Raw genomic sequence first — 19797 nt, 5'->3', positions numbered from 1 at the left:
GTGCTTACTTGCAACCTTAACTGATCTGACTTTCTACTCCTCGTGAGAATGCGGCACATATGGTAGCCAAGACCAGGATTTTGTGGGTAACATCAGCATTTGCGGAGGAACTGTAATTCATAACTGACTTTCTGCATCTCTCCTCTACTATCCCTTGCCTATAAACAAAGAAGGCGTGAGAAAATCCAGCGTTTGTGGTATCAATCAAACCAAAACCAAGGATTATTCTTTGAGTAGAATGAACTGCGTTGTTTAGCTGAACCGATTGATATTCGGCCTTTTTGAAGGAATTAGACGGCATTTCTCGGCAAATAGCCATGCATGGAATAAACGGAAAATCATACGCTACCGTACTGTAGCCCAAACGCTTCCATACTTGAGATCATCACTGACGTGCAGATGCTTGACTGCATTTGAAAGGCTCACATCCTTCAAATGTGATGGCTACCTGTCCACCGCTGCAGCTGACATTGTCTCCTTTGAAACCTTCACATGGCCCGCTGAATGGTGACTTCAGATTTTACCTACCACATCCCAGTCCATTGTTGCTTGCGAATTTGATAAATGATGTCTGGGCTAACCCACGACATGCGTGTCAGTCATCAGTAATGGGAAACCCTTGCCTTCACTGCTACCTGTTAAAAGCCCCAGTTTAAGTTGGACGTTTCTTTTATGCTCTTAGTCTCCTGCAACTTGATTCAACTGGAATTACTTGTAGCACTCAAGTCCTCCCTGAAAGCACCATTCAGTTTTTAGCACTACTTTTCATGTAGTCTGTTCACCTTAAAACAGTGGATAACATGACCTTGGTACAACATCAGCGACTTATTTTCGTTCCTGTCATGTGTATGTGTGTGTGACCACGGTTGCAACGAAAATGACGCTCAAACCACTCAGGAAGATGGCGCCCGTTTAGCCTCAATTTGCTGATTTACAAGGTATACTGGTCTAGGGTTTGCGCACCATCGACATACTGAAGGGTAGAATGAGAGTTAGCATGTCACACGAATAGAACATCTTGACACCGGTAAGGCAACCGAATGGTAAAAAACGAGGAATCCGCATGCTCATGCAGGTAAAAGAGCGAAATGCTCTACTCTGAAAGTAGAGTCGGATTTTGAATAAGTAAGGCTTGTTCGAAGTTCCCTTAACTTGATCTTGTTTCGAATTAACTTCTCCTCAATAGGTAAGTTATAGAAAAGGGAGTACGAGTTTCATGATTCTGATCTCCAATTCGTCTCTATCGTCCCCATTGGAAACAGCAGTTAGATTGGATCCAAGCAACTGATTGTAACCTTGATGCTAGTCAACGATAACAGCTTAATGCCATTTTTTGAGTACTAAGGGAAAGATGCAATGGGCCATGCCAACATTGGTCGCCAAGCTGTTGTTACGTGGACGCTGCTGCTGATGCTGGTGATTAAAATGATAATGAGGCCTAATCCCTTAAGAACCCAGCCAAGAAAACCACAAGATTTGGTTTTATAGTAAAGCAGAAAGAAGAGTTTTTTAATTGTTCATAAAATATACCCATGCTTATAAAATTAAACAAAAGCCTCCATGGTCACACACATTGTGGATTTTTGCGGCACCTATGCTCATATTGAAGAAGGCAAAACAAATAACATCTCCCGGAATGGAGGAAAATTCATGCCCCTTGAACTACCCACTAAGGGTGGTGGTTGAAAAGCGCAAGGCTGTTACAAACCAAGGTGATAACTTAATCCCACCAATGGGGTGGCCTAGTCAACGCCACAACCAATCGCATGTCAGCTAGCAGGTAGCTCGTCAGTGCATGTACATAAGCGCCATGTGATTGGTGCTAGGGGGTGACCTCTGCGTGCTGCCATTGCGCAGTGCAAAGCTGCGTATTCCAAAACTTCCCAGAAGTCCTGCTAGTCATTGCAACATTGGATGCGGCGACAAGTGGTTTGCTTCGGTCGGGCCGTCGGGCTGCTTTTGAAGCTGGCCCTCCTGGCTCTGGTGGTGATCGATTTGGCACATTTAACCTACGAGCACCGCCTAAAAGCCTACGTCTTCGCCTACCTTTCGTCGAAATTTACTTCTCCCAGTGTTGCCGGTAGTCCGCATGTCTGCGAAAGCAATAGCTGGTGGTTTACTCCCAATAGGACGGGGCCAAAGCCATGGCAACGCATTTTGAAAGAGGAGGAGGAATTTCCCCTGGCCTATACTATAATGGCGTTCGAAAGACCTGACCAAGTAAGTAATTGGCAATGTACGTTTAAGTATCTCTCATGCATGTGCCTAGTTAAAATCATGCCGTTAGCTTTGGTACCGTCCATTTGCATTAATGCTGTACTTTCAGCAACTGGAATTGAAAAATTGCAACCTTTTGGGATTATGAATTAAATATAATCATATTTTACGAATGGAATTTGGTGTATATGGTTTCTCCATGCCATTTCGAAAGAAGTCGATGAGTCCATGATGCGCTTTTCTTTCAGTAGACTTCCCCCCTTTCAATTGGTTCACTAGGTTTTCGTAAACTGTCGGTGGTTATGTAAGCAACCCCTTCTCTAGCTCTGATTGGCGGGTAGTAGGCGGTACAACTTTTAGAATTTAAAGGCGAAACTGACGCAAAAACATGCATTTTTAACTGCCTTTACAATTTTTTGAACGTGACGTTTTGAAAATATGGTAGATAGTTGCCGTGGTCGCTCACGTAGAACCCTAATTATTTCTCACGAAGTTTACACCTGAAGGTATTTTTTAAAAAACGCGGGCGATGAGTGGGTGACGCTATCGATACCCCAGGGAATATCGCAGCCAGGCTGCTGAATCACACAAACAGAATGACTTACTTTTCGCGATTTTGGCTGTTTGGCAGCAGTGTGGAATGGCGAGTGTGTGATGTGTAAGGGGTGGCATTTAGCTGAAGTTTAAAGTCCGCCTTCCTCCTACCTGCTCTCGTTCACCACAGTTGAGTGTTTATTAACGGGGTGTAACTCCCACAAATGATCCAGCTGGAGACTCATTTACCTCTCATTAATTATGGATGAATAAAATCTAAATCATAGAATAATCTACGACCACTATTGATGTGCAGATCTCTAACAGTATCACAGTTTAGGTATGGCTTTTTTTGAGGTCTCTCACTCATCTGTGCCAGAAAATTAGCTAATCTGAAACGTCAACAAGCTTATGGCCTTTGAAGTTATTATTGGTGCTATCAGTCAGGAGGCCATAAGATGAGGATGCTGCCGCTGAACAAAGGCCACCGGCTATTCTATTGCGATATAAAATCTCGACTTCTTACACTTGCATTTCATTTGATGCTTGTGCTTATTTGTAGATTGGTTAGGTTAACGCTTTTTCAAAAAGGGGAAATACTTTCTCACATAATATTAAAGTTATGAGGAATGGATCTTCAAGCTTTAAAGTATAGTAGAAGTTTAAAGTCACTCCGTGATTGATAACGGAATCGTTTTAGTGGACTCCCTCGATTGATTAAAATACACTTTCTTTTAGCCCTATGACTTGTTCTTGAGTGCGCGGAATTTTGAATTATTCTACATTAAGATGCCCTGAAATCACGCGCACACTGAAATTGTGATTGCTGTGCGCTTTTGAGATCTTTGCACTCAATTTTACTACGTTCACTGACCACACTCCACAGTAATTTGTTCTAAAGTATGGCAAATCTTAACCGATTTAGTCTCGCAGCCTCCACGACATAGCTGTAGGGGCCCGAGGACTTCCCTGAAGACGAAAGGGGATGTGATACCGGAGTAGAATATGCATTGCCGAGGTGCAGAAGGGCTGGGGGCTACTGGCATGATCCGAAGGCAATGCCATCCATTAGAAGTACCGAAGCGGAAGTTTAAGTGTCCCGCGAAACCAAAATGAAGAGTTAAACAAGTAAATTCTCGTCCAATCCTATTCGAGATGGTAGCAGCGACCATGAGTGTATCTCCATGTGCTAATATTTTTAAACATTGAGATTCCTTATTCCGCTCCCAAATGAAGTATGACATGTTTGGTACAAAAGTCCTCCGTCGTTTTTTCCTGTGAGGGAGCATCCGCGACCTTTGAAGATGGTACTTGGCCAACAATACGCATAATTACTCTTACTGTCTTATTCTCGACAAAAGAAAACGCTATGTAATGAAAGAATCCCGTACAAAACCGGGTTTTTGCTCCTGACTTTGCTTCAGGCTTGTCCCATTCAATATCAGTGCATACATTTGTCTTAGTTTACCTGGATTCCGAGTCACATTGATCTCAACAAGTCCAAAGTCCAAGATCACACTGCATATTGAGTGAGCCGCTTCTCCTTCTAGGTCATTTGAATTATAAAAGAAAGGAAGTAAAGTATAGCTTTGACCTAGTTGGTTTGCAGAAGTAGAAGCGCTGAAGTCTTCCATAGGGGCATTACAAGGCGTTTTTGTAAGGACTTGTTGGACTGTACTTACGTGGTGGTCCGAATCACAGAGACCCTGGAAATCATGTGAATAAATATACGATTACAGCAAACATCATTTTGTCTTTCCCAATTTTTTTAACCAACCCGAGGTACAAAGTGAACAACGCTCTATCCTCATCTGCCTAATTAATTTCTTTTATGTTCTCGTTGAAACTGTGGAACAATTGTAGTATATAATGAAGACACGGCATCACACATTCCGACCCATCGGTTACTGTGCAACTCAACTGTTTGCCTAGAGGTCATGTATTGCTACACAAATAGGGTCACATCACCTTACCATGGTGACCCGGGGCTACGCTCACGCGAACGAGATGCGGCTATTGGATTCCCGGGTTGTCTTTCCGTTATAACAAGGCGTAGGATGTTCATAACTCTTCTTTTGGATTCTGGTAAAAACTTGCTCATAAAGTCAAAATGAGCCAAGAAGCACAATCAGTAGGCCATACCGGAAAATCATTTTTGGGAACATTAGACTATTATCACAGCCCATTAAAAGTGTGCCCACATCATCGGTTCGCACACTCGCCTACTGGTGGTTCACCAAATGCTGCTTTGGTCACAAACGAGCTCTTCAGGAGGGAGCTCTGACCTGAAGTGCATCTTCCGTGACCTTCTGACTCACCCCGTTTTCGCGTCAAAAACATTAACCTGACGGTTTTCATCACCTTAGGCGCCTATCTGTGCGTATGAGCGTGTTCACTCATGTCGAGAGCTGGATGCTATGGGAGACATTCACCAGGGCAAGAAATCAAATGACATTCTATCGCGAAAAGGAGGAAGTAAACAGACTGACATGTACGAATTTCAAATATATTGGTAGTTGACGCTTATATTGGGAGAGCTAGGTAAGTCAACTTTGATGAAAACACGATCATGAGAGAGTTCTGACCTCAATTCCAGCGTCTCGCTCGTTGCTGAAGGAGAGGCAGCCTTGCTGAAACAGCCAAAACCTCCTCTGAGTTTATTTGACCACTTAAAACATTCGTCTTTTATGAAGAGTTCCACTTGATTTTTACTTAAAGGGGATGCAAAATCGGAAACACTATGGAGATGGCGTAACTTTTCGTGGACACTGCTTCAGCCTCTTTTAGATTTCTCAATAGCTATGCGAGTGGCTTATGAAAATCAAATGCGTGAAATTAGTTTCTGTCCTACAATTAAAAGCTTTAAGTTGGGCTGTCAGTCAAGATTGATGGTATACGGATGTTTCCCATCAGGTTTGGCGACTCCTACGCTCAATTTACCGACCTCAAAACTACTATTGCATCCACTTCGACAAGAAGAGTCCTGAGCTCTACAAAAAGTGGTTGATTCGCAAGATCTCTGTATGCATCCCACCAGAGGTCTCGGCAAACATATTCTTCATATCCTCTATCTCCGTCTACCACTCCTATATGTCAGTGCTGGAGGCCGATCTGGCTTGCATGCGAGCTCTCTGGCAGCTGCCGAAGAAGAAGAAGCCCGAGTCTAAAGCACCACCATGGAAGTATCTCATCAATCTCACTGGACAGGAGTTCCCACTGAAGAATAACCTGGAGTTGACTCGAATTCTGAATGTTCTCAACAATGCTAACCTCATTCAACAGGAAAAGTGAGTTAAAATTCCTTGATTTACTGATTTAATGGATGAAAGACCACTTTAACTGAAGCTGAAGGAAATGAGTTCACGAAGCTGTCAGACAAAAGGCGAAGACCCTTCATTAGTACAAATGCTGTTGAAAGAGCTTTGCCCTAACAACCTCTGAATGAGCATTTCACTCACGATTCGTCAATTTGCAAAACCCACCGATGTTCGGACGATTGAGGCAATAAAATATTTAGGAAAGGCTCTTCGAAGGTGAATAGCGGAAGTTATTGCTAGAAAATGATAATAATGTGATAATTTGATAATTGTAAAAGGGGAGATCACGTGCCCCCCCCCTGACTATCAATTTTTTTCTAGTGTCTGTTTTTACACCTGCTCCGATGGTAGGCGTGTTACCATATTTTAGAAGGCAAAAGCAAGAATGATCTTATTTTCTCCCACTGAGATGCTTGTTTTAATTATCAAAATAGGTAGTGGAGTAGATTTTAATGACTCTTTCTTAGGACTCATGCAATCCATCAAATTAAACTTAAGAGTTATAAATAGGAACTTTGTTAAAAACAAGGAATGCACCAATGCAGCACCCCGGGACTTACCTGAAGGCAAGAGAAGACGTAATACTATGGTGGAATATGTGATGTCGGCATACATAAATACTGCTGGCATGTCCCGGAGACCATGCCCCCCAGCAGAAGTAAAAAGACGGTCCCTTAAGTCTTCGCAAAACTCAGTGAAGATTTGACCAAACAGACGAAATATGTTAGACACATTTCGAAGACAGTCGGCGATTTTTATTTTTAAGACCTCGGATAGATGAACTAGTGTCAATCGTTTTAACTGTTACAATAAGAAAGCTTACATATTGCGACTGTTAGTGCTTATAATGACAATAATTAAAGTTGTCCCCTGCAGTTTCTTGTCCCTAGGATGAAGTCCACCCTGTAACTTCGTGAAACAAAACCGGAAATAGTCTTCCGTGTCAGTAGAGTGCAAATTTAGGAAGTGGGGATTGTGCTGGTCTTTCGACCGGTCTTTTGTTTGGATTCGCCATCAGCAAATTGGCATCTTGTCCTCAATGTTGACCTTACGGCCAGTTTCCTGGCCACATCGAGGTCTCCCTTACAAAGCAGTAGGTGGATAGAACACCACATTGGATTAAGGCGAGAGTGAGAGGAGGGTTTAGCCCGATTCAAAATGTTTATTCTTTCCTAATGAGTTGATGACTTTTTTATGCAAAAACAAGGCCTGCACAACTTCGTGTAAAAGCGTCTGTCATCAGCAACTGCTGTGGTGAAATATATGAAAATTCTGCTCTTCTAGTCTAAAATCTCGCCATTGTAACTAGGCAAGCACAAAAATAGACGGAATAATGCAACCGATCTTATCATAGCTAGACGTATGAATAGTCATTTAATAAAATACTAGTTTAAATAGTTTTGCGGGGATGAGGTCTTGCCTCTGTTCCTTCTTGCTACTTGGTTCTCATTTCAGTGCTGCCCAGCCATGCCTACCTGGGTTCGCTTCATTGACATCTTCATGCAGGTATCATAGACAGCTCCATTACGAACTTTTTCGGATGTTTCACAGCCATGGCTACTGCCGCTTCAGCTGTTAACTACATTCTTGCAGAACACGGCACTGGGGTAGTTGCCAAATGTGAACATCAATTTCAACCCTTCTGTTAAGGGTGATTATGGATTCTTCCACCAGCAACACCTGCCCTTTTTCAACCACGTTAGGGCTTATCATCCAGGAATGTAGCTCCCCGAGATTTTCCTAAAGAAGAAAGAAGTCAAAATACTACTAGGGGAGGAAATGCATTGCCGAAGTACGGAGGGACTGGAGGCGTTACTGGTGTGTCCCGGCTGACATGCAGTCCAGCGGAAGACCAGAACCCGTGCACCTAAGTCTGAGCTAAAACAAAGCGATAAGTGAACAAAGTACATCACTACTACCGTGAGTAATCAGATGACCTGACGTCAGCTCTTTGTGTCTAGCATTCTAAATGCGTCACCAGTGGTAGGACAGAATATGCAAATTGTTGAAGTCTCCGCAACTCCCACCTTTCTATCCAAATTATTCATTTCATTCCTTGCAGTTGCAGATTACGGAGGTCACTGCTATCATTTGGATCTTATTCAGGAAATAAATCTACGCGAAAAATTGCGATTGATAATGTTTAAACTTGTATTATAAATTGATCAATTTGGCCAGAAATGCTGTTGATTTTTTTGGTTTTTCAAGAACATTGGTGATAGAAGGCTGTGAAACTTATCCATCAACACCTCAAAAACTGGTCTCTACTAGTGACATTTCTGGCAAAAAATGAACTGTCTGTGCTCTGATCTAGTTGTATCCCAGTCCCTACACGGATAGATGACCGGAATCGCATTATCGAGACGACAGACGAAAAGGACATGTGAACATCAGTTTATTAGCCATTAGTAGACCAAGCTCCATCAAGTGAGCAGTCTATTGAACAAATTCCCTTAAATACGCCCCTGGAATATGCTGTTTTATGCACTGGGTCTACAGCCAGCTGTCATCGTCGTCAGCCATCACCCAAATTTCCGCATGTGTCGACCCGACCCAACAGACTGACTGACTTGGGATGAGAAACTTTTTGTGCTTTTGTTTTGTATTTCAACGTTCGCCAAGCAGAAAGACATACAAGCAGTCATCTCCGGACGATCCTGTCGCACACTTCAAGTGCACGCATCACTCAATTTCCAGAGGTGTGTGCTTGCTCTATGTTTGGTTGCACTGAAAATGGACTTGAGGCTGAGGTCTGTCAACACGACCCAATACAACTCTAAAGGGAAATGTCTTCCAATGGATAAATCAGATAAAAGCTAAATTTTTACAAGTCCATACAGGACCCACTTGTGTAAAGGCACCCACTTTAGCTAGGGCTGGAGGTGGGAAAGTACAGCCTCATCATTATTCTGATCCTCGTATAACCCTATTACTGATCAATGCGGTTATCACCTTCTCCTGATTATGGATACGATCAAATGGATAGTTGGAAAATTAAAGAAGGATAGAAATGGGGTGACCACTTGTCTTTCTACACCGTTGTTTCATCAATTGGGTGGCAGAGAGGATCTTACTTCGTCAATGGCCTACTTTAGAAAGCATTATTTATTTCAAACCAGTTTACAAAGTACTATTTTAGGGTGGAGTGAAGTCAGTCCTAAAGCTGCATTCATCCTCCTCCGCTTTCTACACAGGTTCTTCTACGTGCGTCGAGCATGGCGTGACCCGCCGCACGGATTGCAGATGTACAAGGGTGCTGTACACGTGGTGGTGACGTGGGATTTCATCAACTTCCTCTTTACCGACCAACGGGTGAAGGACCTCCTCGACTACCTCCCTGAGGTCGGTATTCCCGACGAAGCCCTCTTCTCCACCGTCAACCACAACGCCATCCTTAATGCCCCCGGCAACTTCCCCTGTAAGTCATCTTTCCTTTTCTCCACAATTTGGTAAATTATTATTCATTTGATGACGTTGCAGATCATCACTATCACTCCTTTGGTTCCAACTTAGGGCTTATTTGTTATCCACTGCTAGAGTATTTTGCTACTGCCTCACCGCTGTTCGAAATGAAAGAGTCAATTGCCTTCTGCAAATGCTAATACTTTCATTTTGTGATTTGTAGCTTCATACAGTGGTAATGAGTATTTCACGGCTAATATGTTCGCAAATCTCTCCAGCTACAACTTCGCTTCGTCTTTATCTGCCGCAATCCCAACTCAAATTATCATAAAAAAGAACTAAGTAGGGTTTTACTACCACCATGGTTTCAACCCTCTCATATTACCAGTTCCTACAGCACGTAGCTGAAGGCGTAACAGCTCGTCATTTTCAACTGCTTTGGTCCCAGGTCAGATGTTGGGTGTGCCAGATTGATTCAAGCATATTTGGAGCACACTTATCCATCATTTCAACAATTTCTACTTTCATCTGATCTTCAGTCAATTTACCATCCACCCATAACATGTAGTTCTCTGGTGCCGAAAAGTACATTTGGTTAAGAGATGCCAGTAAAATCCACATGACTGGAGTACAACCACTTTATGCATAGTTAGGGGTAGGTGGGGTTTCTTCGGCTCCATAATTACCCACAGCATCGGTCAAAACTCAGGTGGGCTGTTTGTCACCGAGTCTTTGAACACTGGTGAGAGAGTGGCTCCAGGTGTTCTCTCTTTGAAATAGGTGATGGCTTGGAATGAATCCATGTTTAATATCTCCTTCAGCTTCACCTCCCCAACCAACATCTTCCAAGTGGGAGCTCATTTACGACCATGTTTTTAGCACATCTTTGAGCCTAAACCATACTTTTTTGAATAGACATACCAATTACCTCAACGGCAATTGCTTTTGGACCACTTGTTATCCATAATGATCTCTGGAGGTTTGCATAACTAGTTATAGAGTAGTCTTTACACAATTTCGTGTTGCTTCGTTGATAAGGAGGCTTTGAAGGTTTGGAGAGGGCAAAAATATTTCTAAATTTTGATTCGTTACAGCCACAGAAATAATTTTAAGCACGGCACTTTTAGACCTATTCACGCCCCAGTGTGTCGAGTCAAAAAAACACAGGCTGAGAAGGTGTTGGTGAGATTAAGTTGCAAAGTGAATTGAATCTAATCTTCAAGATGACGGAAAGAGTAGCCACACTTGAGCCCCTTCAACCAATTTGACAAATTGGTAAATTAAATATTAGAAAGAGTAAGTGATAAAGAATACCATCCCGAGACTTGATACCAAGAAACTGAGAGGCTCTATTAACGTCGTTTTTGATGTTGACACAGATGGAGACAATGTCTACCGCAACGGCGGCTTCTATGTGAATCGGTGGAAGCACTTCTTTCCGGAGGAGTGCAGTGGAGTGTGGCGCCACTCTGTCTGCATCTTCGATCTCTACGGTATGCAGCCCCTCTTTACACCAGACTCTCCCCATCTCTTTGTAAATAAATTCGTCATGCACATCAACGCTCCTGTGCTGGATGTGACGGAGCAGTGGTTCTACAACTGGCAGGAATGGTACTACCGCCACGCTGATCAGAATGTTACCAACCTCAACTACTTCCGTAATCTTCCCCAGGTACGGTACCAATTGTCGAAAGCTAATCAGCAAAAAGGGAAGGTTGGCTGATTTTCTAATCTCACCTTATCTCCCTCCACCATCGCCTTTCCCTCGAGCACCTCCGTCTCATGCTAATTTTGTATAGGGAAAAGTTATAATTTTAAATAAAGTTTACTCAGTAAAGCTGGCAATGACTCTAAGGACGGAGTGGGTGGTTTTTAGCTATTCAAATCTGCACGTCATGTCATGAATCCTACAACATCTTTGATGATGATGAATTAGGCTTTTCAAAAGTCAGGCGATTTCAAGTTCTAGTGGTAAAAGGAGAGGGAGATGGCTGAACCTTGTAGGCCAGCAGTAGAAGCGCTATTGAAGTCACATTGACTTGGCATACCTTCTGGAGTCTCCCATAATGATTGGTAAAAAGCGAAACCGGGATTGAACTATTCACAGTGGTCTCCAAAAGAACTCCGAGCAATGCTGTCATGAAGAGGATTATCTACTAGCGCCACCTACTCCACTGGTTTCCCAGCACTTCCGAAGCAAGACATGGTAGTGGTGTTACCAGATCCACTTTAACCGAAGGGCGATTAATACCACATCAGACTGCTACAATATCCCTACCTCAAGCTGCGCATAAAAGCTAGTAAGGAAGCAGGGTTGGAATTTTTCTTAAGATTGCCACAACCGGAGGACCCGTTGACGCTTCTCAGAGCAAGAGGAGGAAGGGCTGATAACACAACTTAAATTTACTTTAATTATCTGCTTGACCACGTGAGCCTCCTACATCTACCCCATTCGGCCCTCACAGCGGTGCTCTTATTATCAACGAAAGTAGGAGCAGGAAGATTTGTGAAATAGGTGATATGACCGAAGACTCAAGTGTTCACTACTAGAACCGCAGAGAAAACTCGTCCATCGTAGCACATGTTTTATTGCCTTAGCATAACGCCAACTGTTACTCTTCAGTTTAACTTATTCCTCTTAGCTAATTGTGTCACGCATTTCTGGCGTGCGAGGTCGGGCGAAAAAATTGGGGTGGTAGATTTACGACCCTAATGACGTGTAGAGAAGACCGCAGAGCCCGCGCTGTTAAATAGACTGCCAAAAGAAATTCGATCATTGTTTTTTTGTTTGTTAGCTAATTCCAAGATTGGCTATAACCCGAAAAACCACTCAACTGCTCCACTTTTTTCCTACAATCCTTTTTGTTTACGAATGAGAACGTTACATAGTAACGTAATCCGCCCTTGCTCGGTGGTAGAAATGAAAAGACAAATGTACCCATTCTCTTTTATGCCACAAGAAAGTTGATTGGTCGTAGAAAGGTAGGCAGGGCGATAGGATTTCAAAAAAGGCAACAAAGCTCACATTCCACTTTGGCATACAGGCATTTCACATATTCAAATCCCTGCGATTTGAAGTAATGGGAGTAGATGAAGCGCGGTAGGCATAAAGCGCGGGTTCTACTACAGACGCTTCAGCAGACGCACTCCACTGTCTGTAGTTGGCAATAAGCAACTTCAGCTGGGTAGTGGTTAAAAACTTCAACTTAGAATGTCTGAACTCACCACTCATGGTCGCAACGTATGTCAACACAACCCAACATATGCCAATCGTGTTCATTTGCAAGCCTTTGCGCCAACATTGGGAACTGAAAAAAAGGGAGAACGGTGACCAGAGCGTTGTCTTAAGTACGCCCCTGTCCCCTTGAATGTGTGATCCTGCCGATTCTGCGGTAGTACCAGACTGCAGCACTCACCGAACTCCGTTAGTCTCAATTTGAAAAGTAGAAGAACGGCCTTCTGCAATACTTTCAAAACGAGGTTTACCTTGAACATACTTTGCTTTTGCTCGGTGGTAGAAGCAACAATACGAATGTACCCACTCTCTTTTATGTGATGAGGAAGTTGATTGCTTGTAGGAGGGTGGGCAAGGCGATGGAATTTCAAAAATGCAGCAAAACTCACAACTCCAAGTTGGCATGCAGACCATTCACAAATTTGAATCACCGCAGCACAATCTGGTGTAAATGTAAATGGATGAAACTGCGTTGAAGAATTTTAAGAGCACGATGCGTCGATGATTCATTGGAGTTAATGACCTGATGCATTAGTCATGCTTATTTTTAAACACAGTAACTGTTATTACTACCTTCGCTAATATGACCGGAAGTGATCCCTTCGCAAAGTCAGTATACCTCATCAAAATTTGGTGCAACAGCGTGACAATGATTTGGTTACTGAAATAATATTAGTAGTATTTCCCCCCTGTTTTGCGCACCTAAATAAAGTTCTATTTTTTAATAATCCACTTTAACACTGATAATAGAGGAACTATTTCTTCGTTTTATAATAGAGATCTTGTAAATATGGTAACTATCAGCCTATGCGAACTTCCGGTTTGTGGACACATGTACGGGTATGCATCGAAAGGATCACTCGAAAAATTCAACTCTTCGCATGCAGTATGATCCCTTGACTACATTCTGCTAAATGTCCAACTCTAAAAAAGGTATTCTTAGTTTGTTTTTAAAAACGACTTTATCCTCGACGAATGTGAGTTCTTTGCATGAGGTGGAATTACTAGCTGGGGGCAGTGTCAGTTACAAGCATTGAAGTGTAAGCGGTGAGAGAGGAAATTAATCCAGCCCATGTTCGTGGAACTTAGGTTACCATCTCAAATTCCAAAAATCATATGATTGACACTGGTGAAGAGTTTGTTCGAAATGCTGCATATCGTGGTAAACTGCAGCACTTCAAGTCTTCTCCAAAGGCGTAGAATCCAAAGTACCACGGAAGGTGCTTTCTTGCTGACGTACGGAAAGGCTGGAAGGACAATTCCGTCAAGTGAAAACACTATCTGCGTAAATTAAATTATACACCAGCAATACATATCCTGTCCTACTCTTATTATTATGTCTTCGTCTTTAGGGAGGTCTCGGGATTCTACGGTACTGCAATTGGTTCAAACCTTGCCTTTACAAATAAATACTTTAAAACGAATTGTAACAAAAGCTTCTTTAAAGCTACCTCCGTATAGCATGATAAAACAAAAAGCAAGACGGAAAGTGTGGAAAAATTCAATGAGTTGATTGTAGTCGTTACATTTTACATTTTACCTCACTTAAAACTTAACTAGTTCAAAAATGACAGCTTTGAAGTTTTAAGACAAGTGAAAAAAGAGTTTTCTTATCTTATTGTAGCGCCCTGAGACTTCCCTGAAAATGAGTAAAAACATAATACTTAGGCGGATGTCTTACTGACGTAGAGATGGGCGAAGGGCTAATGGCATGGAGCGGAGACCATGAAATCCTAGTGAAATTACACTCACAGAGCGTTAAGTGTCTGCGTAACTAAAACCAAGCGTCAAATAAACAACCAACGAATTACGTAGCCCCTTTCTATCCTCTTTTGAGCGTTGTCGCACGCACTCCTGATCAACTTCCCGGGTCGCCATCACAGCGTAGTTGATGCTGTAAGGCAAAACATCCATGAACCAACCGCACCAGTCATCGAATTTGCCTGAAGATTAGAAGATACTTGACCACAACGTCCTATTTAGGGAGTGAATTGGGCGAAGAGAGGTGAGGGAGAATGTGCTAACCATCTCACATGTCCATCACTTAAAATCAATTTAATAAAGAACAGAGTTTATAGTAGTTTCAAGGAGATAATATTTTGTATCTGTTCCCCTTGCCGCTTCGTTCCCACCTAAGTGCTGCCCAGCTGTACCTATCTATCAGGGTTCTGTCCAGCTAGTGGGGAGGTGGAGAAGGTCTTACGTGTTCACTTCATTTAAATCTTTATATGGGTACGACAAACAGCTCCGTAACGAAGTCTTCCAAATGGTTCACGATTACGGTTACTGTCACCACAGTTGTGAGTAGCATTTCTGCAGAACAATGGACTGGGGTAGTTGCCGAAGGTAGGCATCATTCTTAACCCTTCCGTTGGAGGTTGATACAGACTGTCCATCCACAGCACATGGCCTTCTTCCGTCACGCCAAGGTTTAGCATTTAGTAATAGAAATCAGAGTCGATGTCCTTTGGAAATGGGTACACTTTCCGTTGCCACTGGCGTAGCGCGACGAGACTTCTCTGAGGACGGAAGAAGACAACACTAGGACGAATGATGCAGTGGCGACATACAGAAGGGTGTCCGGCGGAAGTGCAAAGGCGGAGCTTAAAGTGACCGTGAAACCAAAACCACAAATAAACAAAGCATTACAAGAAGGACACCAATAATGAGAACGGAATAGTCATAATCTGTTCAGTTTTTTAGGTTATAATTCTTTGTTTCCAAGCCATTTTAAGCCAACTTTCTTCATCTTAACTCGCCTTAAATAGCAAAAAGCGGTGTCGGTTCTCCAGGAGGGAAGGCCTCACATCGCCCTAGTCACTCATGTTTATCGCTTTGATTGAGGCTAGCGAAAAATTGCCTTTTTTTTAGGAAACATTTGCAATGCATCAACTGCTTGTTTAACCAACGGTTGGGGCTCTACCATTGTACCTCCGCCGAGCGGCCTGCCCTCCGAGCCATGGCAGTGGCCCCCTCGCCCCCAGCCCTTCTGTAGGGCGACAATACATATTCGTTCCGGGTATTATTTTTTTCCTTTGTATTCAGGGAAGTCCCAAGGCGCTACAATCTATGCTTAACTATTTCCGAACACAAACAAATCTCCTTTTCGTTGGTTAAAAGGCGCTTATTCCAATTCATTACAGTAGCCTTCTTCACATCCAATTCATGCTTTTGACTGCAAATTCTCCTTGTAGTGTCACGATGCTATCGTAAATGCCTGACTTATTTTATGTCCATGAAAGTAGTTTTCGAAGTTGTACCGATTCTCGAATAACGAATCTATTGTAATGTGTATATCAGAGATTATACGCTTTCAGTGGTGTTGAAAAGTCAGGAGCCATGTGTATTCTTCGCCTATTCAAAATGCCAGCATTTGACTAGGCTATGGAAAAAAATAAATAACTTGGAACCATTTGATTTAGAGGTCACAGAGAATGAAAAGGGAAAAAAAGTATCCCATATTCCCTTATTGCCGCAAAAATCATAAGTGGGCAAAGATTTCGCGTCCTTTTTTAGAGAATTTATTCCCTTCATGAGGTCGTATAAGAACTTAATTTTGTAGTGTCGGTTCGCATTCGCTGGACGTTTGCTGATGACTGTGACATGACTTGAACTAGTCATTAATTAACTTTTCTGCCCCAAATAAGCATTGGTACGCTCTGGAAGAAAACACCTCTTTCCACATTCGAGAAGGCGGATACATAACCCCAGATTCCGCTCCAAAAAACTCAACACTTTTAAGTACAATCAGTACGATCAGCACACTAGAAAGCACCCGTTCTGGTTGCGTCTTCATTCCATTGTTGGTGACGGTGGACTGTCTTAGAAAGTCCTTTTTTCCACTCTTTTATTTCTGGTAGTTAAGTCCGAAAACAGGACTATTAGTGGCTAGGTTCAAAAGAAAATAGGTGATTGCCTTTGTTTGTAAGTGGTGGTTTGGCTTTCTTTATAGAACTATTCTGTACCATCCCGAGGCTTCCTTGAAGACGGAAGAAGACATAACGCTCAGGCAGAATACTTATATATACTCAGCACAAAGAAGGTATTCGGGCTACCGGCATGGCCCGAAGGCCAGCCCAACCAGCTTACTACAAAGGCCAAGTCAGAAGTGGCTCTTTGCCGATGCAAAGAGATAAACAACCATTGTACTACAATTCCTCCCATAATACAGTCAAAATTTCACATTATTTACCCAGCCGATAAATTTTCTGTAAATTTATGAGTGAGAATCGAGATACGCAAGTAAATGCGGTTATTAACATGGCATTATTCAAGAACGAAACTAGCAAAACGTTAAGACCATTTTCTGTCTAGAAATTATGCCTGAAATTAAAATTTAGCTTATTATTTCTCTCTTCTCCTATAAGTCAAGAGCACTATTTTCCATCCCTATCATGAGATTACGCAGACTGTTTTCAACATCCTACTTTAATTTTAAAAATAGTGGTAAAGGACAAATTCTTCCAAATCACATTATTTAGAAAAACACTACTACTTGCAAAATTCATTAAATATCGCTTGTTTTTAAGCGTGCCTTTTTATTAGTAAGTAACCCTAGCAGTTTTTAAAGAATTAATTCCTAAAACATTTACATTTGGCTTAATTTACTCTACTAGCAACGGTTTAATATAGCTTAAAATTATATGATTACCTTTATTTTTGACGCGCCTACTTCGAGTACTGAGCCTCTGCCACTCACTGAGCGGGTGGGTTTTTTATTTCCTCTTGTGCTAATTCACCAGATCGGAGTGGCACTTGGTTTCCGCTCGCTATGCTAAGATGACATTTTCTGTGTAAATGACACCTAACTTCAACTTGTGTGGATTTTGACCACTAAATTTGTTTAGATATTCCTTAGTTAGCGGCACAACTTTCGTGACAATATCCACCATACAGGATTTAATTCTACAATGCTTTAGTCAGTCATATATTTGACAGTGGGAATAATGATGCATGCCGTTGGGAATACAGTTATGCATTGTATAACCTGGCTTCGATATTGCTAAATCGCAGGTTGCAGGCTTCGCCGTTTCATTGCATTTATGGCAGCATGATGATGTAAAATCCACCATGATCGTGCATGGAGCGTCGTGTCTCCTCCTTCTTACCCTCATCACTTCCCCTTTTCTTGCTGAACAAGCTTACTTCCCTCAAATCGGCCAGTACTGGGAATTAAACTATTCCGCCCTTCAGCCTCCATCCCCTCGTTCCAAACGCTCGACGGATCGACCATCCTCTTCATTTTTCTTTCATGCATTCGGTCATAACTTCTCCTTGGTCATCTACCATGATGAAGGTGTGTTGTCTCCCACAGCACTAGTAGTTGCTGGAGGGCAAACCCGTCTCCTGAGCAGTGATGACAACTCCGCATATCCCGTGCGTGGTTTCCTCAACTCCCATCCCAAGAGTCTCGTTTATGGCAGTGTTCTCAATGGCATCTTTCGTGGTACTATTGCACTCAACGCCAGCAGTCTAGGAATCTTTGTGGAAAATCCCTTGACCGTGGAGGATGTCTATTTTGTCGAGCCGGCGGGAAATTTCCTACCCAACCCTGACTTCCACTCTGTAATCTATCGTGCGAATGCAACGAGTGGTGGCGATGTATTATTTCGACAAAAACGCAGTCTCAATATTGCTGGTGGTGATGATGCTTCGGAACCTGCATTTTGTGGCTACTCAAACCGGGAGATTGCACGACAGCTTAGAGAAATGTCTCAGCCTGCTCTAGGTGGGTTCGCCCGAATTCCTATAAATATTTATCGGTTGCCAACCTCGATGTTTCGTACTCAGTTAGTGACTTGGTTAGTGGTTGAATAATTACTATAATTCTAAATGCACCATGAAAAGCCATTATTGTTGGTTTGTCTGCATTAGTAATCAATGTGATGTTGTAGTTACTCTACGGGGCACTTTAATGATCCGCTATCTTGTTCGAACTATAAGAATCGCCTAATTCGTTTAGCTGTCGAATTATTGTATCCAGCTCCTAAAAAGAATCAACTTATTTCTTTCTATCATATAACTTTACTAGTGGTGCATTATTTTAAATTGATTGAAACTTCTCTAAATTCGCTTCACTGCATTTGTTCTATTAGTAGTAGGCAGAATTTTACCTCCGAATTACTTTGGAGGCCCATTTCTCTGTTAGATTTGCATTTTCTGGTCTACCGCATTGTTTTTTCCCCAGAAAGCAGATTTCGTTGTCTATTCACTTTAATTAATCCAAAATGCTTTGGAGGTTTCGAGAACGAATACCACAGCCTCAGACACATTTGATTTACAGGTATAAGCAAAATCATTATCATCATTTTGTACACTCCTAAATCACCCAAACCAAAAGTGTCCAGTGCAGCTCTGTCGGTGTGCTCTGCCGAAATTCGTGTTCCTCTAGACAAATATGTCCGAGTACCTGGGTTTTTTTGGTAGTGAGATTTTTCCTGTTCAACTGATGTTGAATGTGTAATAGGCAGAAGAAATAGCTTTAGATACGTTTAACTCGCAGGTAGGGCGAAACCTTTATCCGCTTGTTATTCACGCTGAGGACGCTTTCAAGCATGCATACCTTTAAATGCATCTGTATAGTTATTCGGAGGTTTTTATGAACGAACTGAATTATTTCAGTATTTGGTTGAGGACTTGTTTTCTGCCCTTTTGCAACCAACGGTTGGCTCGAGGATTAGTAATTAAGTAATTGTCAGCTTTTGACCTAGCCTTTTTTCTGCTGCAATAACCTGGTTGTTGAGTAGAACGCTCGTTTCATGAAGTATATTTTCAGCTTGTGGTTTGTCAGTTTATTCATCCAATTATTCATCAACTCACATCCGTCATTGTCACCTTACCTCAGATGCATGAACTTGATTTCTTGCAATAAACGTTTTAATTCCACGACCTAAAAATTAAACCATTTATTCATTTCACAGGAGGGCAACTGTCAAAATACTCTGCCTTATGGTGAGAGAATGTTCTGTTAGCTCGATTCTCGTTTACCGCGTTATTCTTTTTTAGAAAAGTTTGTTTCTTTTAAAATTCATTTAAATTGACTCATGTCTATTGATGCTTATGAACCAATAAAGTGGTTTTGGACATATTTGA

The 19797-nt window shown here is 42.1% G+C and overlaps 2 protein-coding genes across 2 annotated transcripts; both read left to right on the top strand. All coding sequences in view use genetic code 11, as the record gives it.

Moving 5' to 3' along the window:
* Positions 1-1914: 1914 nt before the first annotated feature.
* Positions 1915-11193, top strand: EGR_05079 (Beta-1,3-galactosyl-O-glycosyl-glycoprotein beta-1,6-N-acetylglucosaminyltransferase; the record flags this gene model as incomplete). Its single annotated transcript, XM_024494328.1, has 4 exons — positions 1915-2220; positions 5665-6038; positions 9263-9486; positions 10850-11193. 4 exons carry the CDS (start codon positions 1915-1917, stop codon positions 11191-11193), a joined length of 1248 nt encoding a protein of 415 aa, XP_024351277.1.
* Positions 11194-17775: 6582 nt separating this feature from the next.
* On the top strand, positions 17776-19557 carry EGR_05078 (disintegrin and metalloproteinase domain-containing protein; the record flags this gene model as incomplete). Its single annotated transcript, XM_024494327.1, has 2 exons — positions 17776-18433; positions 19481-19557. The coding sequence occupies 2 exons, from the start codon at positions 17776-17778 to the stop codon at positions 19555-19557; spliced, it is 735 nt and encodes a 244-aa protein (XP_024351276.1).
* Between the last annotated feature and the right edge of the window lie 240 nt (positions 19558-19797).

This window comes from Echinococcus granulosus (assembly GCF_000524195.1).
Source record: "Echinococcus granulosus chromosome Unknown EG_S00035, whole genome shotgun sequence".
Classification (NCBI taxonomy): Eukaryota; Metazoa; Platyhelminthes; class Cestoda; order Cyclophyllidea; family Taeniidae; genus Echinococcus; species Echinococcus granulosus.
This window is presented reverse-complemented; position numbering and strand designations above follow the sequence as displayed.